General features: G+C 41.5%; 1 protein-coding gene and 1 long non-coding RNA gene across 4 annotated transcripts in view; one reads left to right on the top strand and one right to left on the bottom strand.

Annotated features, from left to right (window-relative positions):
* Positions 1-26,540, top strand: part of adcy8 (adenylate cyclase 8 (brain)) — an 86,501-nt gene that overhangs the window by 22,476 nt on the left and 37,485 nt on the right. For all 3 annotated transcript variants that reach the window (XM_028020158.1, XM_028020157.1, XM_028020156.1), the window contains exons 2-5: positions 15,447-15,596; positions 23,800-23,930; positions 24,103-24,214; positions 24,392-24,519. In XM_028020158.1, coding sequence (XP_027875959.1) covers positions 15,447-15,596; positions 23,800-23,930; positions 24,103-24,214; positions 24,392-24,519 — 521 coding nt within the window. The remainder of the gene's footprint in view (positions 1-15,446; positions 15,597-23,799; positions 23,931-24,102; positions 24,215-24,391; positions 24,520-26,540) is intronic.
* LOC114146361 (uncharacterized) lies at positions 11,272-13,493 on the bottom strand. Its single transcript, XR_003595885.1, has 3 exons — positions 12,959-13,493; positions 12,792-12,884; positions 11,272-11,318 (listed from the first exon to the last, which is right to left on the bottom strand). It is a non-coding gene; the product is annotated as an uncharacterized LOC114146361 (long non-coding RNA).

Raw genomic sequence — 26,540 nt, 5'->3', positions numbered from 1 at the left:
CTCCAGCTCATTGCTAGCTGACGGTGTTGGACCTGTGGACCTCACCTGGCTGCTCTGCAAAGGTCAACAAGCCGGCTAACGAGCAGAAACAGATTGAGGATGACACATGGCTGGTTTATGACTTCGCTGACCATGTTCAGCATCATGTGTTGGTGAGCAGACCAAGTTAGAGTCCCTGTGGCTTCATGTGACACAAACAGTTCCTCTGTCTGCAGGAGGGTTGCAGTGTTTTTATTTTTAGCGGCGCAGAAAACCAGAGAATCCAGATATAACAAATTCACAAAACTCTAAATCACTTCAGTATTGTGCAGTGTTGTATAAAGTACTGAAATCTCAGAGTCAAGTAAAAGTATAAGTACCTCTCCAAAATATGACTTTGGTAAAAGTCCAAGTCACTGACTGAAATGTTACTTGAGTTAAAGTCTTAAAGTATCTGAAACTTCTTGTACTTAAGTATGGAAATTACTGTAAAAATGGATGTACTCAAGTAATGTAATGAAAAGTACAAGTAAAAAGTAAAACAAAGCAAATGCAGTTTGAATGACATTTTTTATATTTTGGTAAACTTGTCAAATACACTTAAAATAATGTACCCAACCAAGTGCAGGCAAAATTAAACCTGCTAATAGATATACCTGCAGGCATCATTTAGTTAAGAAAATTAGGTGCTTTACCTATAGCACAAGGTTAACTTAACCTGCTTTACAACTGAACCAGCTTCTTAGTAAACCCTCCAGGACAGAAAATACAAAGTTTTTGTAAGCCTTAAGTTTTCCCTTCAAGTAAGGTCAGTGCTGAAAATGAGAAAAATAAATAGTACAGAAAATGCGGCCAACATGAAGAAAAAGATCTGTTACGATTACTCTACTTCACAAATCAGTGAATCAGTCAATGCTACAGTCAGTAGGTGGTGCACACAACTGTTCATTATGCAAAAGAAAAAAAGAACTGGGAGGGAAATGCAGCTTATTGGCATCTGTAAACCTGGTTTTGAACTTGCATGCCTTTCCTATATTCGTTAAATTTAGTCTAAATTGCTATCGCTATGGCTTCTGTCCCCCTTGAACAGAGTCTAGGTAGCCTGCTACAGTCAACATTAGGCCTAAGCTAAATACACCACGTATGGAACTGAAACAATGCCAAACAAAGTTCATTTATGGTCAACGTTTCACAATACAGTAGTGTCTAGTGACCAAGCTATAGTTACTGAAACAGGAGGATTATAGCCATTTCATAAGACGTTACCTCGATGTGTTTCTTCAAGTTGGACGGGGAGTTTTTGTAAGATAGAATTTCCACATCTTCGGGCAGGAATAACATAAACTGCATGCGGTACGACGAATCTTTAACACCCACGAAAGAGTATATTGTGTTTAAATAAGGCCATGGGCTCTCATCACCAGCTGGTGGTTCCCCTGGAGCCGTGTCCGACGTAGTTGCAGTCGTTGTGGTCTCCGTCTCCTCCTCCATGTGGCTGCTGCTGATTGCGAGACTTGCTTTGTGTTTAATGGGAGAAGCGAAACAGGTGTATCCTATTGGTGGTGATGAACAAGCCCAGGCAAGTAGGCTACGGACTTTGTTCGGTAGCCTGCTTGCTACTTGCTAATCAGTAGGTGGGGTCAAAACACTTGCGTTTCTCTCTCGCGCTTTTTTGTAACGAGTAACTAAACCACACATTGAAAATGTATCGGAGTAAAAGTACGCAATTAAGTTCGGAAATGTAGTGAAGTAAAAGTGAAAGTCATCAAAAATTTTCATACTCGAGGAAAGTATGAAGTACTCCAAAATATACTTAAGTAAAGTAGTGAAGTATTTTTACTTCGTTACTATACAACACTGGTATTGTGTATCTCCACTATCATCATGTTTTCACCTGCACAGTGAGCCTGATGATGCAGGCAGGTTATAACAGACTCCATAGTAGCTAGAGCTAGCACCATTAGCATAAGCTAACACCAGTAGCAGAAGCTAACGCTGAGAGCAGGAGCTAATACTATTTGCAGAAGCTAACACCATAAGCTAAAGCTACAACCAGTAGCAGGAACTAACACAAAAAACCAAACTGAAAGATAATAGATGGGCGTGTAAAGTTAGAGTCTCCATCCTGGTATATCTGAGTAAATGTTTTGATCTTGATGCTAACAGTAAACAGCTTCGGTTAGAAACTGGAGCTTTCTGCAGCACATGCTCTCCAGGTTAGCATTTCCAGGTAACAGCAGCACAAATACCGTCTTCTTCAGCTGAGTCGCTCCTCTTCATCCTTTTGGTTCTCTTCATCTTCATTTTCCTTCGTCATTTAAACGTGTTCTGGTTCAAATCGAAGCGGCTGAACGATGCAGAACTTACTGTGCTGGCTGGACAGAGCTAGCGTTGTACCACCTAGCATACGTCATCTACCCAGGTTGCATTGCAGTGTAAACAGCATGGCGACGTCGGTGTGAGAATATTTAGTAGTTATTTATGAACATTAAACAGCTTACAATATTTTTACTGTATTGTTTTTACATCTGAAATAAATGTTTCTCAAATAAAGCCTGTTGTTGCATAAATTTAAGGGGCCATCTTAGATTTCTTTCTCTTTAGGGACGGAGATGTTCAGTAATACAACTTTTACTTTTTTATTTCCCCATTGTCATCTAAATTATGATTTATCCATGATTATAAACTAATATATTCACAAGGTAACCTGGATTTGCAGCTTTGGATGATGTTTATTAAGCTTTAAAATCCCCTTTTATTCACTAAAGTATTGTCTGACAAACATGAGGCCGTCCGTTCCTCCGGACACAACTTCCCTCTTCATTTATCCACAAATACTGTGTGAAATATGAGTCTGATGTGCAACATTTGCCCTGGTTAAACCTGAGAACATATTGAGAGCTTTTAAGCTCAGAGTGGCGGCGATTTCCAGCTCACTCTTCACACTAAGAACGATTTTCAGACGGGATTACCTCCAAGCAGTAATCTATCCAGACAGCCGGGCCGACGGCCAGCAGCTCGGGTCACCGTTTAACTAGATTAATGTTGGATCGCGGTTATCTGTTTAAAATAGTGCAAAACAACATCAGGTATACAGAGAAAGAAGAGAATGGTGTTTGTGTTTGGCACAGCCGGCTGAAAATCAGAGGCGCCTAGTCCATCAGATTAAGCTGAGAATGAGGAGAACCAGATTTATTTGGAGCTACGTTGTTTCAACTAAAATATGATCTGTTGTTCATTTAAAAAAACTACAGAAGTTCCAACAAGCCCAAATAAATGTTTGCAGATCAACAGATCAACGCTACTTGTAGCAGCTTTGCAGTCAGAACAGGACAGAAAACAGATCGGATGAAGTCCTGACTCGGTGAGCAGATTCGGCGGCGCTCGGCGCTGAACCGCAGCGTTTTGTTGCATGGCAGTGACATGACCACACTCACAGCAGGCTGTCCTGGGGCTGAGCGCAGGCTGGCACCCTGCTGTTGCACAGCAACAACTATCTGTCACATGTGATCGCATCGCGGCAGCAGCAAAACCATCAGCTCTGGAAAACGTCACAGTGAGGACCAGTGGACGTCTGCTCTCATCCAACCACTCCATCAGAAGTGACCCGATGACCTGTGGTGACTAGCTGAACACATTTCCCTTCATAGTTAAAGAATGGTTATGAATTATTTCCATTTGAAAAGTTAACTGTGGTATTTGCAGCAGCTTGGTGTCCCAGTATTGGAACCAGCCGGAGAGGCAGCTGGGGGTTTCGGCAGAGCATCACTGCCTGGTTTCCTGTTTTCCCTGCAGATCGGCTCGGCTTTCCGCTGAATGTTATTGAATGTTATTGATCAAACCAGCAAATCAGGAAGTAAAGGAAACATACAAAGGGATGGAGAGAAGAGGCACAGAAACAGTTTCAGATCTGCAGTTTGTAGGCGAAGATGTGAAGCTTCATGGTTAACTGCAGATCCTGCTTTAAGGAACGTTTAGTTGTGGCTCTGTTTTGTGTCAGTGTCTAAATTATGAGATTCAGACTAGCGAACAGCCTGCTCAGAATAAAACTCTGCAGAAAGTGTCTGTCCGCCCTCTAATTATGCAACAACAGGCAAACACTGACCGATTCCAGAAACTTTAAAGGTTTCATTTATGTCACTGCAGAAGCTTGATTGATATCATCAAACCTTTCAGTAGCTTCAAAAACTCAAGCCTCGAATTATACAACCGGGTTTCCCTCCATCTTCTATAATCTATCACAATGGATTCTCCATGGTAGCTGCCTTTCCATTACCCATGTAGCTATGCAAATTGAAATTGTGAAAATGATTTTGACTATTGGAAACACGGCAATTTAGAAAAAAGTCTTTGGGAAAAAAATTTGTGCTAAGATCAGTTGATTTTTCAACCGGATCGAAATAGATGTGTTTGGTAAAAAACTGAAATGGAAACATTTGTAGAGAGTGTGTGTGTGTGTGTGTGTGTGTGTGTGTGTGTAGGGGTGTGTGTGTTTTATTGGGAGCAGAATGCTGAGTCATTTTCCACTAACAGAGAATTTAATTTTTGACCAGAAACAGCAGGAAGGTCAGAGGTTCTGTAGAGATCTGACTTAAACAAATATGGTGTCAAACATTTCAAATGTTTGCGCTGCTGTTACTTTGAAGAAACTAATAAATGTTTCCAGATATGTTTAGAGGTCATCAAAGGTCAACTAGTCTCTCCCACTTAATAAAAAAAACAAACAAATTGGATGTCAATCAACTGTACTGCTAAAGTTTATCTTACAAACCAGCACAATAAATTTTCACCAGTTTTGTTGTATTTAGTGAATATAAATGCAGGCGGATCTCCGGTTATATCTGGTTACAACATATAATGGCACAAGTAAAAACTTTTGTTGCACAAATGTAGGACAGCTGACTGACCATATTTAGTTTAAAATTGTAAATGTGAAGTGGCAGGTTGACCTCTGATGACCTCTGGAAACATTTGTTAATATCTTTAGAATTATAGCAGCACAAAATACATTTTTTGCTGCACAAACATTTGACGCCTGTTTTCACAGGAAGAAGCTTCACTGGCGTCTTCACCTTTTCTTGTTTTCTTCTGTTGTGTTGGGACGGATTCTCGTGTTGCTCTGGTGAACGTTTCTCCTGTTCTGCTGGATGTTAACTTCTCTCTGCGTCGCGCCTCATTTGTAAAACTGGATGTTGCCTCTTTTGTTTCCCTGTAAGCATTCTGCAGATGAATACTTCCTCGCTGACGTAAATGATATTTCTCGGGGTGGAGCAGCACAACCTGCGTGAAGGAAGGATTACCGGAGCGGAGTCCATGCATCAGCTGGCTGCAGCTGATTTACTGCAGCGGGGCAGGATGGCGCGTTCACTGCAGCCTGTAAATTCGGGCTGCGCTCGCCTCAGCCGTGAGGAATCAAACATGTTTTTATAGCCATGCCCACAGAGCTAAACAAACTTCACCTTTCCTCTTTTATTCCTGCTTTCTGTGTGAATAAAATGATGTTATAACAATGTTGTAACAGGAGAGCATTCAGGCTGAGCTGCACTTAAAAAAACTCTCAATCTTACCAAGAATTTTGGTCTAGTTTCTCATACTTACATCTTAGTACACCTAGGATTAGTGTTGGGCTAAAATAGGACAAAACTAACTCACAAGTAACTTCTTAGTAAGATATAGAAGTCTTTAAAGTTATAATTCTTGAATATTGGTTCAATATGTCTTATAAGAAAAATAGTCTGGCACTGTAACTAGCATTAAGAAATTATTTACTAAAACAAGCTCCCATATCTTGATGAAAAGTTGCTTGCAAGTTAGTTTTGTCTTATTTCAAGATATTTTCACTTGAAACTAGAAATACTTGGTCAGATTTTGTGTTTTTGCACAGACTGAGCTGAATACTGAGCAGTTACTAACAATAAAACAGAACCAACATGTTCACTGCATCAGCAGAGGTTCTGAGATATTTACTCAGTTAGCCTGCGTTCTGCAAACTGTCCACAAGGTTAGCACGTGTTAATGGGAACATCTGTGAGGTTCAACACTGATGTTGGGCGGGAACGCCAACTTTAATTTGCCGCTAAGGTGTTCTGCTGGGTTTCAGGAGACCAGTTCTTTTATAAATGTCTGTAGGTGCTGGATGTCATTCACCTGATTCACTAACTGGAGCTGGATCCAGTTAGTTGGAGCTTCTGTTATTTTCCAGTTGAAAACAGTAAAATAAAGAAGCTGACCCATTTAAAACATTTCATCTTCTGATTAGCTGAGAGGTCTTTAATTACATTTTTAAGAATAATAAGTGGGATTCTGTGGAAGTAAAACTGAACGTTTTTATTAAATTAGGACCATGGAGGCGCCATGATGAATGTTTTGTGCTGAATATAATGTTTGCTGTTGGTGCGGTATTTGTGTGATTTCTTTACCGTGATGTTTTGGACCGGGACGCAGAGCTGAAATGAGCGAGGCGTGTTGTTCACGAGTCGCTGTGCTGCGTTCACATTCTGTAAATCTGATTTATGAGATCTGATCTAATCTGCAGCAGTCATCATCACACCGCGCCGACCTGGTAATCACCGCGTTGCTCCTGACAACACATTGGGAACATATTGGTGAACATCTCACCTCTGATGGACAGCGATGTGAAGCTGCAGCACCCGCCTCCCCCCTCCCCCACCTGCTGCTGCTGCACTGAAAATCCAATTCACACATGCAGCCGCAGCCAGGCGGCCGTCCTGGCAGCGCCGCACAGAAAACTGTCAGACTGGAGGAGAAAAGTGTCGACGGTTCTCCTGCCAAGTGGCTCCGTGTGTCGGAACGCCGCTCCTCTTCCTCTGAACAGATTACTGTAGCAAACAGATTTCTGTTCTGGTTCGGTTTCTGCTGACGGCGCTGAAATGGTTTCTGGTTAATACGGTAAAAAGCGCTGATCAGTACCAGCGATTTAAAATGAAATAATACTGAAAAAATCAGGTTCCACATTCACAGAGAAGTTAAATCCAACCCATAAGTGATGAATATCCACCTAACTGGTCTAATTCTGACCTTTTCACCCTGAAAAAGTCTGATCTGTCCCACTTCCCATGTAGAACTAAATAATATCCTGTCATGTTGCGATTTATCCGACTTTTACATCATTGACTTGAGATATACGTCATAATGCACCAGCAGAAATAAAGTAAACCAGAAGTAAATCTGACTGTAAAAAAGGCAGGAAATGATGAAAGCAGTCTGAGTCAGTGAACGCATCTCATCCTCTCAGCTTTGACTCCACATCCAGACAGGTTTTCCTCCTGACGCTGCACTCAACGCTCTTCTGCGCGCCGCTTTGGGCCGCAAACTGTCCACCCTGAAGTCTGATTGCCGTTGAATTTAATTAGTAGAATGAACATCACAGGGAAAAAAAACTTATTTAGATCCGTTAAATCCCTTCATTATTCTAATGCAGCGCTCTCTTCAATAATATGTAAAACGTTTACAGGGTTTCAATACTTTGTCAGCGGACTGCAGGATTATGTTTTAAAGCAGATTCTTGAATGTTTGTCACGTTTTCTGCTCACTAATTAAAGTTTTTTTTTTTTGTGCTAAGGACGGGATGTGAGACTAACGAGCGTTAATCGGGCCGATAGCAGGAATTGGATCTGATGCTCTGTGTGTTTCTGGCTGCTGGAACATTTTGTTTTAACGCTGCTAATTACTGAAACCCGATGCTGTGTAAAGCTCGTCCTGGCAGCAGCTCGCTGGTTCTGTATGTCACTGGACCCGTTCAGAGGCGGACCGGGTCAGGATGGAAAACAAAAACCGACAAGTAAAAAGTGAAGACAGCAAACAACTCGATGAGCTTCAGCTGCTGCACAAAGTGTCTGCAAACATCCCGGTGATGAGTTACTGTCGTCATGTTGGGTTTAAGCAGCGGCCCGGTCCGATGGCGGCGCTGAGGTCCAGTTAATCAGTCACGGTCCTCTGCTGCTCCGAGCCGCAGAACAAATCCTCCGTTTGGCAGCGCAGAGGCTTCCTGCTCCTCTCGGCCTCACATTTCTATAGAGCTGTAATCAGACTCTAACCGCGGCTCTTCCTCCGGAGTTCATCTATAAAACATAGAACAGCCGCCGAGCAGGAGGGTCACTGATAGAGATTAAATATTTACTGGACACACCCAGCGGCTGATCTCTGAGTTTTGATCTCATTATCCTGCAGGTGTGACTTTACACCTTTAAATCTTCACTACATCATGACACAATAACAAATAATCTGAACGTGAGGAAATTTATGGATCAATTCCTGATATTTTCGAGGAAAAACATTGGATATTCTCTGATGTCAAAAGTTGAAAATATGCAAGAAAAATAATAATTTTTCAGGATTAAAGGCATAAATTTACTAAATTACCGCAAAGTTTTTCTGAGAGTCGGATGTTGGTAGCTCTGTTGTCTTGTAGCTGGAAGGTCCTGGGTTCAAATCCCAGCCTGGGGTCTTTCTGTTCTCCCTGTTCATGCATTGGTTCTCTCCTGGTACTCCAACTTCCTCCCATGTTCAACAATCAGTTTAGAGCTGCAGGGATGAGCGGGTTTAGACGATTAATGGATGCACGTTCTCTGACAGTAAAAGTCAGAAGTTTACATGAAAAAACATCTTATTTGTCAAGAAGTCTCAAAGTGGTAGATTTACTTTGTTTCCACCAGGCAACAGTGCTAACCACTTTAAGTCCTAGTTTTAAAACTAACTAAACCCCAAATCAACTGTTTTTCTGCATATAAAAATTTAAATTGGTCCTTAAGGGTTCTATCTTTATGTTTCTAAGCAAATTGTGACATTTTCATGTAAAATTGTTTACATTAATACTTTGTCCCAAAATTGTCTCAGGGCTGCCCCCTCTGGGTTGAAAGCAGGTAGTGCAGCTGAATTTTCCTGTTACCGTTGACGTCACACGTCGGTTCAGGTAGAAAACCTTCTCACTCAGTTAGCTACACTTTAAGAGTGATGGTTGACCTCCTTTCATTTCCAAACCACAGCTGCTTTTTCACAAACAGGAAAACTTTAAAACTTTCCTGCAACTGACAGAGTAGTGCTGCAGCAGCAACAGGTGTGGGAGGGGCAATGCTGTGCTACCTTATGTGGAAACTCCAGTCACTCTCACTCTCTGTTGCCTTAACGGGAGTTTAAACCTCAGGAACTATGAATGTGGAAACCAACGAAGAAGAAGTGTAACCATTGCTCTGAGAGGCTTTCTGTCTGACTTCATGTCCAGTGCAAAGCTGCTGCAGATGCTGCAGCTGCTGCAGCTGAGTCTGCACGCAGCCATGGAGGATGAAGTTGCTCCTCCTGGATTTTCCTTTCGCAGGCGGCCATTTTCCCCTGAGGCCCAGAGCGCTGCATTACGGTGTGCCACTGTGTCGTTGTGACTCCAGGGACGCCGTCAGCGCTGATTTAATTTCTGAGGCCCTCCTCCTCCCCTGAAGGCCTGCTCTCCTCCCACGGCGACAGAAATGAAAAGCCTCTAAGCTGCGGCAGCTGTGGCGGCATCCGTGATGTTTTGGAAAAGATCAGCGGCGGTTGGCCATAAAGGGCATCAGCATGGAGACCGCCGGTGCGCTCATTAGGGGAAATGCCAGTGATGTGAATGTTTTTAACAAGGCCTCATTAAAGGCGCTAAGCCAGGAAGAGGCTTGTCAACAGCTGCATGGAAAATAATTAGCAAGGGTTAATAATAGTAATTATTATGCTGCTGCTTTCAATTCAAACCAGGCCGGCGTAGCGGCACACTGCGCCACAGAATATAACGGCTTATGTTTGTTTGGTGACGTCATTTTCAAAGTTAAAACACAACTGATTGTTTTTTTATTTTGATGAATATAGAATCTATATGCAAATCATGAATAACTCCGTTTCTATAACATTATTAAATAACTGCATACATATCAACACTGAAATGATAGAAAATAAGGGAATAAGCATAAAAAACACCAAATAGAGTTTAAATGAAAAAATATACAAACATTTTTTAAAAAGTCTTAAATTCATGTATCTAAACGTAGAACCTGAAAGTGTTTTAAATCCATTAAAATGTAAGTTGGCCTTAAATATGTTTTAAGTTTTGTTGTGACTTTTTAGTCTCATTTAGTTTATTGTTTTTGCTGGACTTTTCTGTCAGGCTAACATTTCAGTCGCACTCAGACATCTTTGTTCTGTTTGATTGAGGCTACCCCTAATTAGCTGCTAATATACCATCGCTAGCTAGCTAGCTTTTTGTAATTGCAAATTTATCAACCGTTGGCTCACTTCTGTTACCAACCCATATCTTAGCTCTACTACTTTATAAAATATGCAGTTTCCTTTTGTACATTTCTGTCGTCATATAAGTCTTAAATTTAATTCATAATGGTCTTAAAAAGGTCTTAAAAATCCTTAAATTTGAGTTGGTGAAAGCTGCAGAACTCCTGCAGAACCACATATGTTCATTTCTGGGGTTTTCTCCCTGTAAAGTGATTTGTTGCTGATCAGGAATCCTTCAGAGTTTTACCGACTTCTGATTCCTTCATCTTCAACAGTCAGGGTTTTTTTTGTCAATGCAGAGAAAAAGTTACACATATTTTCTGTTCAGCTTGTTGAATATTAATTAAACCAAATGAATATTAAATGCAATTAAATATATAATTTAGATCTTTTTAATAATTGATGGGTAAAAAATGTATTATAATGGGATTTTTTGACTTTGTCAGTCAAAAGTCTGGAATTTCTGATACAAATGCAAAAAGTGGAACCAATCAGATGTTCAGAATTACAGGCTGACCAATCAGAATCCAAGGATGTTCAACCAATAACCTCTGGACTGAAATATTAAATTTAAATAGGAAATGATGTCATATGTAACAGCGACAGGGTTAATTACACTAATGGAAGGTCATTAATTAAAAACAGACGATATGAATGTGTCTGATGTGAACTGAAGATTTCTAGTTTGTTTAGTTTGTGCAGTGAAAACAGCAGACTCTGTTATTAATCTGGTATTTTCATATTTACTGCTGTGCTGCTGATCGGGTCTCAGTCGGTGTTTCTGGATGTTTGTGTCCAGCAGGTACATTTGTGTGCAGCGCTGCAACCAGCTGCGGGAAAAGCCGGTAATAAAATGTCAACCCGCGCTCCGTGGAGCATCATCATGCTGTTGAGAGCAGCAGAAATCAGAAAATCCCTCTTCATGCTCCATTTTTCCCACTCCAAATGTGCTCTTAGTGCGGCGGTTTGACTGCAGAGCTGCTCGCGCTCCGGTGGAGGACACAACTGTCTCTTTGAGGTTTTTATCTGCTGTGACACCATTCTGCCTCCAGTCCAAAAGCACTTTCTCCTTCCTGGAAAAAAACAGAAAATAAAATCAGAGAGCGCCAGCAGGGGAGCAACGAAACCCTGTTTGATCAACATCACTTTGATCTGATTCAGGCTAATCAGCCTCATGTAGGAAACACCCAGCTGGAATCTCACCGTTAGCAGATTGATTTTGATGGAATAAATAAAATCCTGTCTCATATTCAAGGTGATTAAACTCAGACAATAACTTGTTTATGATGTTGTAGCTTGTTTATCTAACCGACTTGATCCCACTTTGCTTGTGAGTCGAAACAGACGAGGACAAAAGATGTTCAAAAGTGAAAAAAAAAAATGATTTAGTGTCAAAGAATAGTTAACAAAACGATAAGGGTTAACAGAGGAGCCATGTTGGATGACTTCCTGGAGGCGGAGCTTCAGAAAGAGCAGGAGCTCTTAAAGAGGCAGAGGCCCAATTTCAATTAAATTATTATTTTAATTATTACATTGCATAGTGAAATTTATTTTAAGTCATATTTGTTATATAGCATTTTTATAACTGAAAGTAACATAGTTCATTGATTGTGTTATGAAATGGCACTTTGTGTCTGGAAAACACATTAATAAATTGTGAAGCCATTAGAAAATATGTCTGAATAAAATATGTATAATATTATCTGTAACTAAAAATGTAAACTATGAAACAATAATTAAAGGTGCTGGTGGTTGGAGCATCCACCACAGTTTTCACCCAATTCACAACTCAATTCGCTTTGCACTAATTGATAAAAGTTATTTTTACTTTTCTGGCATTAAATAACTATTTCAGCTCATTGGAGCAGAAAGAAATAACAGATCTGTGGGTCCAGTTTTGCAGCCCCATCAGAACCCTGTGAGCTCAGTGATTGGTCCAAACGTTTCCTCCTGGGTTTCTGCGCTTCATGTAGAAAAATAAAAACAATCTTCCTATAGAAACAGAAACAAAAGGAGGGCAGATGCTCTGGACCTGTTCAGACTCGTCCCTGACTAGGAACAGTTGTTCCTCAGGGTGGGGCGTTTCGGTGCTGCAGGTCATCTGAGCACCACTGTGTGTGACTGAAGCTCCAGCTCACCTGCTCCAAGGTTTGCATCATGTGAAGCTGCGGCAGGCAGGAAGTCCCTCCTGTTGCACGCCGTTGCATCATCTGGCCTCCCTCTGAAGGCTGCTCCTCACTGAGCGCTCAGATAAAAGCCCTCCGTCATGTTTCAGAGCAGGCAGGCGTGCGGCCTTGCTTTTCTGACTCACTCTGTGTTTTATTTAAATGTGACACATGCCTTTCCTTCAGAGGAATCTGACGGTCACATCTCATTTATTTACACAAGAAAACAAATTTCACATCCTGATTCAGCGACATATTATTCCATTTCTGCTGCTGTTAGATTCATTTCCATTACTCTCAGTCAACAAGAAGGTTTAACTCTTAACACACATTAAACAAATCATAAATCATCATTAGTTGGACGCTCATGTAACCAGTGACCTGCTTGTTCTTCCGGCTGCTTCCTGATGTCGGATCTGCTTTCAGACCGCGTTCCCGTCGCGGCTCGGCTGGCCGCTGGCGTTTCATCATCACCTGTTGGCCAAACGGACACAAGTTCAGGTCTACAACTGCATTCCTGGTTCTAGAACTGGAATCTCTCTCTCCACCTGAAGCCAACTGTTGAGCCACAGAACCGGCCCGAGGTTCTGCTCCTGCTCCCAGAACAGAATCACATCATGAGCCTCTGAATAATTCAGATTTGGCTGCAGGAAGTCGGACAGATGAGTCGTTGTGAAGTAAAAACCAGAGCTGACAGTTAGCAGGACGTCAGAGTGATGAGTCCTGTCCAGCTGCTTCACTTCTGCATCACTAACAGAAAGTCTGACGGACTTTCTGTTAGCTCTTTCTGCTACTGAATAAATACAGAAGATTCAGCAGCTACGAAACAACCTAACCGAACTCTAAAGCGATTCATCTGGAAGGGGAACAAATCAGATTTTCTGGGTCGAACAGATTGGAATGGCTGTGAAAATGTGGATTCAGGTCAGATTTTCCAGCTATGTGAACATAGATTCACATCCTCTGGTCACTTTCAAGGACTGCGTTGCTTCTCTGCTGTTGATTATTTTCTGCTTGCTCTGCTAATATCTCTAACCACATGGCCAATCAGAGAGCAGCAACAGAAACACTCAGCGCTAAAACAAATGAATGAATTACCTGAGCCTAGTGGCTGAATATTGATGAGTGGCTGAATGTCGATGAGTGGCTGAATGTCGATGAGTGGCTGAATGTCGATGAATGGCTGAATGTCGATGAATGGCTGAATGTCGATGAGTGGCTGAATGCCGATGAGTGGCTGAATGTCGATGAGTGGCTGAATGTCGATGAGTGGCTGAATGTCGATGAATGGCTGAATGTCGATGAATGGCTGAATGTCGATGAGTGGCTGAATGCCGATGAGTGGCTGAATGTCGATGAATGGCTGAATGTCGATGAGTGGCTGAATGCCGATGAGTGGCTGAATGTCGATGAATGGCTGAATGTCGATGAATGGCTGAATGTCGATGAGTGGCTGAATGCCGATGAGTGGCTGAATGTCGATGAATGGCTGAATGTTGATGAGTGGCTGAATATCGATGAGTGGCTGAATGTCGATGAGTGGCTGAATGCCGATGAGTGGCTGAATGCCGATGAATGGCTGAATGTCGATGAATGGCTGAATGTCGATGAGTGGCTGAATATCGATGAGTGGCTGAATGTCGATGAGTGGCTGAATGTCGATGAATGGCTGAATGTCGATGAATGGCTGAATGTCGATGAGTGGCTGAATGTTGATGAGTGGCTGAATATCGATGAGTGGCTGAATGTCGATGAATGGCTGAATGTCGATGAGTGGCTGAATATCGATGAGTGGCTGAATGTCGATGAGTGGCTGAATGTCGATGAATGGCTGAATGTCGATGAATGGCTGAATGTCGATGAGTGGCTGAATGTTGATGAGTGGCTGAATATCGATGAGTGGCTGAATGTCGATGAGTGGCTGAATATCGATGAGTGGCTGAATGTCGATGAGTGGCTGAATGTCGATGAATGGCTGAATGTCGATGAATGGCTGAATGTCGATGAGTGGCTGAATGTTGATGAGTGGCTGAATATCGATGAGTGGCTGAATGTCGATGAATGGCTGAATGTCGATGAGTGGCTGAATATCGATGAGTGGCTGAATGTCGATGAGTGGCTGAATGTCGATGAATGGCTGAATGTCGATGAATGGCTGAATGTCGATGAGTGGCTGAATGTTGATGAGTGGCTGAATATCGATGAGTGGCTGAATGTCGATGAGTGGCTGAATGTCGATGAATGGCTGAATGTCGATGAATGGCTGAATGTCGATGAGTGGCTGAATGTTGATGAGTGGCTGAATATCGATGAGTGGCTGAATGTCGATGAGTGGCTGAATGTCGATGAGTGGCTGAATATCGATGAGTGGCTGAATGTTGATGAGTGGCTGAATATCGATGAGTGGCTGAATATCGATGAATGGCTGAATGTCGATGAATGGCTGAATGTCGATGAATGGCTGAATGTCGATGAGTGGCTGAATGTCGATGAGTGGCTGAATGTCGATGAATGGCTGAATGTCGATGAATGGCTGAATGTCGATGAGTGGCTGAATGCCGATGAGTGGCTGAATGTCGATGAATGGCTGAATGTTGATGAGTGGCTGAATATCGATGAGTGGCTGAATGTCGATGAGTGGCTGAATGCCGATGAGTGGCTGAATGCCGATGAATGGCTGAATGTCGATGAATGGCTGAATGTCGATGAGTGGCTGAATATCGATGAGTGGCTGAATGTCGATGAGTGGCTGAATGTCGATGAATGGCTGAATGTCGATGAATGGCTGAATGTCGATGAGTGGCTGAATGTTGATGAGTGGCTGAATATCGATGAGTGGCTGAATGTCGATGAGTGGCTGAATGTCGATGAATGGCTGAATGTCGATGAATGGCTGAATGTTGATGAGTGGCTGAATGTTGATGAGTGGCTGAATGGGACGGGTGGCTCTAGAAGTCGAGTCCTGGTGTTTGGCGCTCCCTCTGGTAGGATGATGACACTGCAGAAGCGTTTTTAACGTGACTTCCTGTGTTCCAGGTGGCGGCGCAGGCCGTGCTCTTCATGTGCATGAACACCGCTGGGATCTTCATCAGCTACCTGTCCGACCGGGCCCAGCGCCAGGCCTTCCTCGAGACGCGGCGCTGCATCGAAGCTCGTCTCAGACTCGAGACTGAGAACCAGAGACAGGTCAGTGTGTGGAGGCTTCGACTGAAACCTGCTGAAAACATGAAATTAAATCAGTCCTGAACATTGTTAAGGAAATATGGCTATTTTTGATTGTTTAATATAGTTAAGCTAATGCCATGTGCGTTTAAGTAGATCAACATTCCTATTTGGACAAGCTGATGCAAGGTAAACGATCAGAGATAAACATTCTCCTGGCAAGGCTGTAACTTAGAGCAGCCATAAAACACTATGCTCTTGAAAGGCTTTAAATTAGTAGGCCATAAAGAATATCTTCCCCGGCTCACAGGTCAGAGGTCGGGGGTTTCCCAGGGGCTCAGAGTTGCATCTGGAGTTGATCACAACTTAGGAATCTTGGAAACACTTAGGTTTAATTTCTGATATACCTTTTTAATATTGGTAGCAATAGTGTGTTAGATTAAAGTATATTACCCAAGCTACAAGTACTAATCTAGTAAATGGAATGTATTTGAAAATGTACTAACTATGACAATATCGGAATCAAAAGAGAATGATTTGAATGTTATGTTTCACAGGTTGAAAAAGACTTCTATCTCATTATTGTTTGTGATAAAGCAAAGGGTCAAATCTTTGGAGAAGCTGACTGCAGAGGAGCAAGATAGGTTTTGTGAAAATAACTTATAACTTTAATAACTAAAATGACTCTTGATATTTGTCATTAAAACTCAGGGGAAGGTCTAAGTTTTTTTCCAAGGTAGCTCTTGGTTGGTCAAAATAGAGGTACGCCCTATTTGCATATATTAACAAAGAGAAACGCCTTCACTAGAAAAAGGGAATGCGCAACAATAAGAATTCAGATAGCTGCCCTGTTATGCTTTTAAGCAACAGCTGTCTCCAAAGGATCCTTTGTTCTTTTAATTCTTTTGTCTCAGGTAAAGAATGTACTTCTTTGTACTCTGAAGTTTTCTTGTTAAATTCATACGGTGTTTTCTATTGAATTAAACTCTGTATCTCTGTGACGTCATTGAGCCTCGCCGTCTGTTTTTCCAGCCGTGACGGCATCCGCTCGGGACCCGGCTAACAGGAGGAAAAGAGAGCCATGCTGTTTCCAAAATTTAAGCTAACCTAATAAATTTCCTTCTTTAATAACATCCAGAACCAGAACCAGCATGAAGGACTGAAACTCCCAATGAGAAGAGGAGCAGAGCAGAGGAACCTGCAGCGAAAAGCTTTTCCCACACAGAGCAGAACATTTAGTCTGTTGCAGCAGTTTGGTTTTAAGCTTAATGTTTATTTTTCAATTATTAATAACTGGTTGATGTGGTAAGAGGAGAAAACTCTAAATATATCGCTGCACTTTACTGTATGGCTAGCTCCATGGCTAGCTCGCTGTTACTGTCTCTTACTCTGCAGCTGTGGAGCCACAATGTCTGGGATCATCAGCGCCCCCTGCCATGAGGCCAGAGAACTGCCTGCCTCACCTCGAATCTCACCTGGGAGCTGAGCCTCCCAGGTGAGGCTCAACTCGCTGCTGCCTCACCAGCTGCGCTTCCGAGCATTTAAATGGGAAAATGCGAAAATCAGCGATTTTGAAGAAAAAATCATCAGAATTAGTTAAGCTAAATGAAAAATGGGCACTTTAGAGTACAAACCACAGGGTGAAAATAGCGAGATAAAGTATTTTATCATTATATATTATTTTTCCATGATGACAGGTGAGGTTCTGCCTCACCTGTCTCCCCTGACCGCACGTTACTGGAGTGCGGCGCTTTCTGAAGAGCAAAGTGTCAAAGATTGGATGTGCCTCCAAAATGGTTTTTAATGGGACTGTATTTATCCCCGTCTGACTGGAAGAAACGGTAAACACTGGCCTCCGTATTACCGGACATGTTTCTACTTCCTGTTGTTGTGTGTGAGGTTCGGTTTGGGCGTTAAAAGAAGCAAAGCGGATGGAGTGTTTCAGCGACAGGACGGAGAGACTTCCAGGAGAAAAACATGAACGCATCATCGATACGAAGCTGTCAGGGACAGTTAGCATCTGACCAATAACAACACACACACACACACACACACACACGCAAACAGGCTGAGTCACATCAGCAAACACACACACACGGCTGATAGTGAGCTTTGTTTACACCGCGGCTGTGAGGCGGCGGCGCAGAAAGCTTTTAGCGGCCTCATGTTTCCTGGAAGGCCGGGCTGTGATGAGTCGGGGCGCCGCCTGCAGCACAACACCTCCACACGGACCAATCAGAGCCCAGCATCCCTGACTGCCAGCAGCGTGTTTTCAGGCCAGATCTGAGGACTAACTGAGCTCCTCTTTGTTTTTCTCCTTCTTTGTTTTTCTGGCGCTGTGGGAGATTACTGAGCTGCAGGAGGAGGAAACGCAGCGGCGTTACTGGATCATCTGCTGCATCAGCTTCCTGTCAGCTCTGTCATGGCTACACATTCATTTTATCAGCAGACTTTTACTTTTTATCTCCATGTCACGCTTAGAGTGGAAACTTATGGTTAATAAAAAAATGCAGACAAGAGAGAGAGAAGGAGAAGTCAATAAGCTGGGCAGCCATGAAGAGAGCAGGTTGACTTCTGCTACTGCTTACAGGTTGCTATGGCAACAGACATCCATCCATTTCAAAGGTTGTGGGTTCGACTCCAGCTTCCTCCTGCTACATATCGTTTAAGCATTTGAATTTATTGTAGATTTTATCTTATATATTTTTATGAGGAGTCAAAGGTAAAAGTTCAAAGCGGAAAAGAAACTTTTCCTAGCTTGTGAAGCACGGTGGTGGCAGCATCATTCTGTGGGATTTTACTTACCTGAGAATGGCCTAACCAAAGCTCTGATCTGAACCCGATTGGTCGTTTTTCACTGGATCTGCACCAGGCTGGTACAGCAGTGGCAGCATCATGCTGTGGATTCCCAGTTTTAGTTTTATTCAGAGCAAACAGGTTTTGATTTTTATTTTGATGCAACTTAACGATGAGTGGCTGAATGCTTACTTGTTTAAGCAGATATTAGTGAGGATATAAGATTTATATTTGAGCCTAAAGCCACGATAAATTAAACTTGTGCACATAATCCCTGTTTATAATAATCATCATCATCATCTTCATTCCACCCTCATTTAATAACAAAGTTTGGTTTAAAACTCAAAGTCTGGTTTAAAGCTCAGCCTGTCTGAGGCTGCTCTCCCCCAGCAGCCAGGCGTCCAGGAGGTCAGCGACCTGCTGGGGTAAATGCTGCCATGATTTGTTTTTGTTTATAGAAATAGATTTAGATTCTGCAGCAGCACAGCTCCTCCATCTGTGTGAAATAAAAACCTGAAAATTAAAGTGCCAGGGACTCAACGGGTCCAGAGAAATAAGAAACGCAAATAAAATTTAAATGAGACTGGAAAACGCACCGAGAGTGAATAATGCAGCGCCGGGCCGTAGACTTGATCAGAGACGATATCTATGATTTATTCCACCATAGTCAAAGTTTATGCAAAGCCATATTCAGACCTCTGGTTCACCGCAGGAGCTACCAATATAACCTCTGCTGAGTCAGAGCAATATCTTATAAAAAATACAGTTTCACACTTTCTTAATTAATAAAAAATATCTGAATTCAATCAGAATGAAAGCCGAACACAATGAGACTGACGTTACGCAGGAGCCAGGTTGTTTTGTTGAGAAGGAAACCGGTGAACTGAATTCTTAAAGGTCAAAGGTTAAAGGTTCGGCGTTCACTTTAATGTGTAGCTCAGTAAAAATGCCAGAAATAATTCTTAGTGAGTTTTAACTCTTGGTTGTGCCATTCTGTGCTTAGCCTTCAGTCTTTCAGGGATTGTTAGAAAAAAGAAATAAATCTGTAGATTTTAAGCTGAATGATGAAACAAATGAGCTCAGTCCTGATCGATGGTTTTCAGTACGAGAAAACGAGTAACTGGTGTAATCAAATCACGATGTCCAGACACAGCAGAAATAAATTTGCTTAATGAAAAAATATGTATTTTGCAAAACTGCAGTAGAGACTTTTTTTTGCATCAAACGAGTCACATGATCATCAGCCAGATGTTACTACTGGTGGAAACGTCAAAGAAGACGACAGGAAGTGGTGGGATGATGGTTTGTTTTTGATTTTTCAGAACTCACAGCTTCTCAGTTCAGAAAATGTTGCTTCATTCCAACATGTTGAATCCAAAGCTCTAAAATAAAGTGGCCAACTACAGTTTCCCCAAACCGCAGCATACGTAGACGCTCCCAAGGAGGCGGGGCTTGTCACTCCAACGCCTGAATAAGACGCCAACGTCTCCTCTGATGGGCTGACAGATGAGCGCCACCATGACTGAAATATGAATATATCTCATAAACTGTTTATGTCTGTTACTGCCATGATTTTTAATGATTTACTGCGTGAACAAACTTATTCACGTGTGATTTTAATCCAATTTCTTATTTAATGGAAACAACAATTTTGGAATTGTGTTTGCAGAATAAAATAAAAAAAAATTCTCATTTGTAATGGAAACGCAGCTACTGTTATGAAGAAATGTCCAACATAAAGAGACAACATAACCTTCAGGATCTTAAAGTTTTTAATATGAAACATTTATTTCTCTGCTTTGAATCCTCAGCAGACGTGCCGGATGTTTTGTGCTGCACTTCCTGCACAGCGGGAGGGAAATGTGTGCTGTCAGAGATCTGCTGCAGGCCTTCATCCCTCAGCTAAAATCAAGCTGCGCTAATGATCATCTGAGCTAATCTGACACTGAGTCCGCTGGCTCTCGGCTGTCCAAACCGAGTTCAGCGTCGACTCGAGCAGACACGCCATTAAGGCTCCACACTGCAAGAAGTGACCAGCTGGGAAGGTCCAGTCCTCTACTGGCAAAACCCCAGCAGCGTTCCTGCAGCGGGTTCAGCGGGACCTCGCTCAGTTTCCATGTGGAAACCTACAAATTTACCAAAACTCTCATCAAAAAGGATCCAGATCTTCACTGCAAAAACACAAAAACTCACCAAGTAGTTTTGATTTCTAATCAAATATCTTCTTATACTTCAAATAAGACAAAACTGACTTACAAGAAACTTTTCAGCAAAAAAATAAGATCCTGTTTTAAGTCAATAATTCATTCTAGTTCCACTGGCAGATTATTCAATGTACGACACGACATCTTTCCCATGTTGTAAGTGAAATAATATAGTTTTTAAAATATTCTTCTAAAGTTTAGTTAGCTTTTCATTTGTGTCTGGAGTCTGCATTTCATTAGCCTGGAATGAAAATAAATGTTACCGTTTCCTTTAACCCAGACGTTGGCGGTTCTGATAAACCAGAATAATAATGTAGATATTTGGTCAACCTGGCAGCGCTGAACGTCTCCGGTGGGTTGGTTTCAGGAGGAATCAGTCAAATCCTCATTTCTTGCAGTGAAGCTCGGCCGGCCCCGAGGCGTTGGGTTGTGATTCAGCAACCGAGGCGTTATTAACGCTCCGCTGGAATATCTGACGGTCTGAACCTTCGTCTGAGGATTCTTCACTGTTTTCAGCTCCACACCTGCTCCTCCTCTGATGGTTGAACATTCAGGCCTTTGTCTTTACAGCAAACAGATTTTTAACTGAATTACTCGTTTAAAGGATAAAATTAGGAAAATGTTGCTTTTTGGTAACAACAGGAGCATTGTTAAATCTTTCTTTAAGGTCGTTTCTGTAACTTTTTTGGATTTGTAAAATTTTCCAGTAAAATACAGAATATTATTTAAAATAAATCTGAATGGGCCACATGCAGGATAATATTTTAATGATGGGAAAAGTAAGTCATCCTGCAGTTTATGGAACCACCTTGTTTTCTGTTTGACATCACGCGATAAAATACATTCCCCTCTTCCTCAGCCAGGTTGAGGTCTGGACTTTGACTGGACCGTTGCCACTCCTCCTTTCTTTCAGCCTGTGTTGTAGATTTGCTGCTGAGTTTGGGGTCGTTGTCCCGGTGATGACCTGGTTTGGTTCAGGCTTCACCCGTCCCAACCAATCCAGACCCGTTCAGACGTTTTTCTACTGTCCTGCTGTGAACTTTACCATCCAGCTGGCTGAGACTTTTGCTTTCTTAGTGTTAAACATCCACTCTTTGGGAGATTGACACTAATGTATTTCATTTGCTAATAATCTTTCTTATGACTGACTTATTAATATAAATGAATTTACGATGTTTCTTTTACTAAGCACAGACATAAATGTAATGAATTACAAATTTATTTGATAACTCTGCACAAGAACAGCACAATTAAATACACCAGTAGCTTCACAAGCTGATCAAATGTGTAAAAACAACTTTAATTTGTTCAGTCGGTGGAATTAGGAATAAAGAAATAATAATAAAGAAACTGAAGATGATTAAAACTGACTGCTTTGGTCAAAAATGTGAACATAAACAGCAGCAAACCTTTCAAATGCCTCAGAAAGTCAATTTAAATAAATAAAAATAAAAATAAAGCTCAGACCACAAAACATAGAATTAGACTGAATAGATCAGTCACATTGTCACTGATCTAGAATCTTTTTCAATATCGGCACCAATACAGTTATTAATATCTGTGTCTTTATTAAGTTCCAGGAAGTTTGAAGGCTTCCTGAGAAATTTCAGGAAAGTCGTGAAAAACACGTTTGTTGGATGTTGAGAGAAGTAAAGTAGCTCAGAGTTTCTTCTCTAGTAGAAAATATTCTAGATTGAAAAAATATTCCTACTTCCAGGCTAATTCCTACTCAATGAAATAAAGCTGATTGGACAGAATAAGAAATATCTTCAGTTTGTGTCGTGTGTTAAGAGTCAGGGGAAATGTGATGATCATCTTCTTCTTCTTCTAAATTTCTCTTTTTTAAGTGACAGAAGCAGAGAAGCGCTCTGAAATGGAAGCAGCGTCTGGAGATGAGTTATAAAACCAGTTTATTAGGGACTAATCTGTCCCAACGCTGCAGCAGAATATTAAAGGAAGGAATCATTCTGGCTGTAAAAGCGTAGCCGGCCCATTTGGATCTTTATATTTCACATATATTGAGTATGTTAGGAGAGCGGTGGCTTGGATTTGATGCAGATCTCCTGAGAGATGCTCCCACACTAAATCTGTTCCTGGATCTGCACAGCGGCGCTGCCTTGTTTAGACCAATAAAAGCAAATCTTGTTTTCCTGCTTTTTATTTTTTCTCTGCAGGCCTTGAGGCTTTTTTTAGGATGCTGCTTGCGGCCCCAGGCTGCCACTTAATGTCGTTTATTTGTTTTTACAGGCTTCATGTCTGCCATGCTGTCCTGTTTCTTGTTTTTGTGTCGCGTCAGGACAAAAGCAAAGCTTGTTTTTTGACGTTGTCTTAACTTGATGGTCGGTTAGGAAGAAATATGCAGAAACTATCAAGATAAATTTAGCAGATGGTTGCTGGGAAGGCAGCAGCCTGGGCAGAGGAACCAGCTCACAGTTACTGGGTTTGGACTACACGCTTCTTGGAACTCGACTTTTCATTTGTTCGTCCATTTAAATTCATTTTCATATCTGTATAAAAGGCGCTGAGATTTCAGTATTTTATTCTGTAATATCTATTACTTTACATGACAGTCAGTTTCTCTTGCTCCATTAATCACCTGAATCTGATGCTTTCCGTGTATCTTGGCACATAATCACCAGTTTGATTAAATGTTTCTTTCTAATCAACAAAGATTCATAATTATACATACTAGCTCAGATTTGGTTGGATGTCCATAAAGTAGTTGGACCTGAACTTGTTTAGCCAAGAAGATTGTTGATTGGTTCCAGCACCCAGTTCAGTCCACTTCGATCCGACTCCAGTCCGTCTTTCTAGAAAGTCCGGTTCGTTTGTTCAGGTGTGAATGCTAACCAAACTCTGGTCGTACAAACATCGGTCTGGGTTCGTTCAAAGTGAACTCTGGTTCGGTTTTAATGCCTCTGTGAATACCAAGCGTACCGGAGACTACAGCGCGGGGCATTCTGGGTAAATCCAACCAAAACAAAAGAGCTAGCCTTGTGCTAGCAGGAGAAATAGCTCGTGGTTTTTAGCCAAAGACAAAACAGAAAAGACTTTTTCAACTGTTCTGGTTTATTTTCAAACTTATTGATCAATTTCTTGCTTTTACGAACCAAAGAAAGTTTGACGCTCTGTAACTTTGTGGCTGGAGGAACCACGTTACCGACCCGAACCGAACCGCAGTCAGGTTCGGCTCATTTAATTTACGGGTTTTTCCTGCCTCTCTCCAGGAACGTCTGGTGTTGTCCGTGCTGCCACGTTTTGTAGTTTTGGAAATGATCAACGACATGACAAATGTAGAGGACGAACACCTGCAGCATCAGTTCCACAGGATTTACATCCACCGCTACGAGAATGTCAGGTGAGCCGCTTCCGGTTCCGGTTCCATGATTCCTCATCAGATCAGCGTCTTTTACTGAGACACATTTCCTTTCAGTTTGATGATCCTCACAGTCAGAGAAACACAGCTTAGAGAATAATCAGTATTTCTATCTAACCTGGATCTGAAAGTGACATTTCCGTATTTTATTCAGCATTCTTTTCGCAGACGTTAAAGGATTCACGAACCTCTCCACCACGCTGTCCGCCCAGGAGCTGGTACGAATGTTGAATGAACTCTTTGCACGTTTCGACCGTCTGGCTCACGTAAGTACACAAACCAGGAAAATATTAGGAGATTTTGGGTAAAGGTAACATAATCTGTTGAAAACTGAGATTATTCTCAGAGAGTTTTATTTTTTTAAGTTTCGCATGTATCCCTTTCCCTCTGTGTTTGGGTCCAGTGGTCATGTTTTTGCATAAAGAATCTGATTTTCTTCCCAGGAGCATCACTGTCTGCGAATCAAGATCCTGGGAGACTGTTACTACTGCGTGTCTGGTCTACCTGAGCCCAGACCGGACCACGCCCACTGCTGCGTGGAGATGGGACTGAGCATGCTCAAAACCATCAGGTGAGACGTACCTGAGATCAGCGGCTCCCTCACTGCGTTCAGCCGGACTGGTTCTGGATTTACTGTTTATGATGTGATGGAGGGTTTAGGATGGAGCGAATAAAAGAGAGAGATTACCTGAAGGACAAAATACTAACCAGCCAAAGGTTTGAAGGATTTCCTGAATGTTGATCCAATTTCTGCTTTTCTGGAAAAACTAGATTTTGTTCAAATGCCTTACAACATGCTGAGTCTTCAAAGTCTTCAGTTTATGAGAAAAATCCTTTAACCGTGAAAAGCTTGTTTAACTGTATGGCACAGCAGCTGATTTGGATTTAAACCTGGACTTTAACTAGGTCGTTTCAAAGCCTTGATTTTTGTTTTACATGAACCATTTGGTTAAAATCCAGAGCGAATATGATTGAAGCGTTTAACCTGAACCTGAGATTAAATTACTGCCATTTTTATAAAGTCTTCCTAAAGTAAACAAATCATTCATCTAATAATCTACATCAAACAGAAACTTTTCAATCAAAGCTCATTTGTTATTGTTGCTATGCTTTCATTTAAATAATTTTCTTAAAATAGGAAAAAAAATATTTTCCATTTCTGTCTCACTTCAGCTAAGACCTTGAATGTCCTGAAAGTTGCAGCTGCATTGCTGGAAAAATAGATTATTTAAAATATTTACTGAGACAAATTAACGGTTAAAAATGAGCCGCTTTGGGGCGCGAATAGAAAATAAACGGCTAATTTAAATTTAAATGTGCAGCAATGGGACAAACTGAGCCAAATTCAGCTGAAAACACAATAAAACAGGAACTTGTCCCTGAAATGCTCCAAACAAATATTAACACTGGTGAAAACAAACTCTACTTTACATGCAAATATTTCTGCATAATTCATGCAAGTAATTGTGAGGCATTTATAAGCAAAGTGTTTTAACCTCGACTGGTCTGGCTCTGAGCTGCTGGTTAATGATACACCAGCAGATTATAATAACCACCTTCCTGTTGTCTGGAAAAAACACGTTTGGAAAAAACACGTGCGCCTTTCAGCCGCTCTGCGCACGCACTCACACACACACACACATACACACACACACACACACACACACACACGGCCTTCTGCACATTTCCATGTAAACGGGTGGAATGAGAGTGTTAGTTTCAGATTGTTAAGCTTTTGCAGATTGTTCAGATTTTAACTTGCACTGGGAGTTAAAAGTTTTAATGGTCAATTAAATTAATTGCATTTTTCAGCAAACTATACGTCAACAAAATAAGCAACATTTTCAATTCAAAAACCATTTTTGCTGCTAAATTAATTAATAAATAGACTTATAAGCTCAACATCAAAGTATTGTTTTTAATCTTGTTTTTAATGCATCATGTAGGTCATTAAACCATCTGATTGCAGCAAAGTGTTTTCTATCTTTCAGCTTTCCAGAGCTGCAGATTATTCATGGAGCTTCTTTAGAAATGTGGACGCTGACATTAGCGTTAGCTGCTACATGGTTAGCATTGAGATGCTATTTTAGGCTAACTCCTTTTAGCAGAACAGTAGTCTTTCCCAGCGACCAATCAGATCAGTTTAGAAGCAGAAATGAACCCCAGTGCTCAGAGAGGAGCAGCTTTGTTAGCAGATGTAACTTGTGCGTCAAATTTATGGGCGTACCAGAAACACATCAACACAAACGTTCCGGACGGAACATTTTCATGTAGAAAAAAATTATTTATTCTGTAATATATTTGATGCAATAAATCTATGGAATTAAATTAATGAAAATGACCACCTTAAAGTCCCAGGACTACTTCAATTTCATTTTAAACTATATTCTGATGTCAGAAGCAGATTTAAACAGAACCTCTGGTTCTGATCTGAAGAGCTCCTTGATTTCAGTTTCTATCACTGAATTAGAGAATCAGGACATGCAGTGTTTCACTGCAGCTCGTCTTCATTAAAGGTGACGTTGTTCCTTAAACAGGTGAGAGTAGGTCAATGGCCTATACAAAACCTGTTCATTACTTTTTCTGCACAAC

Source organism: Xiphophorus couchianus, chromosome 6, assembly GCF_001444195.1.
Source record: "Xiphophorus couchianus chromosome 6, X_couchianus-1.0, whole genome shotgun sequence".
Taxonomy (NCBI): Eukaryota; Metazoa; Chordata; class Actinopteri; order Cyprinodontiformes; family Poeciliidae; genus Xiphophorus; species Xiphophorus couchianus.
The sequence above is the reverse complement of the archived record's forward strand: the minus strand, read 5'-3'. Positions and strand labels throughout refer to the sequence as shown.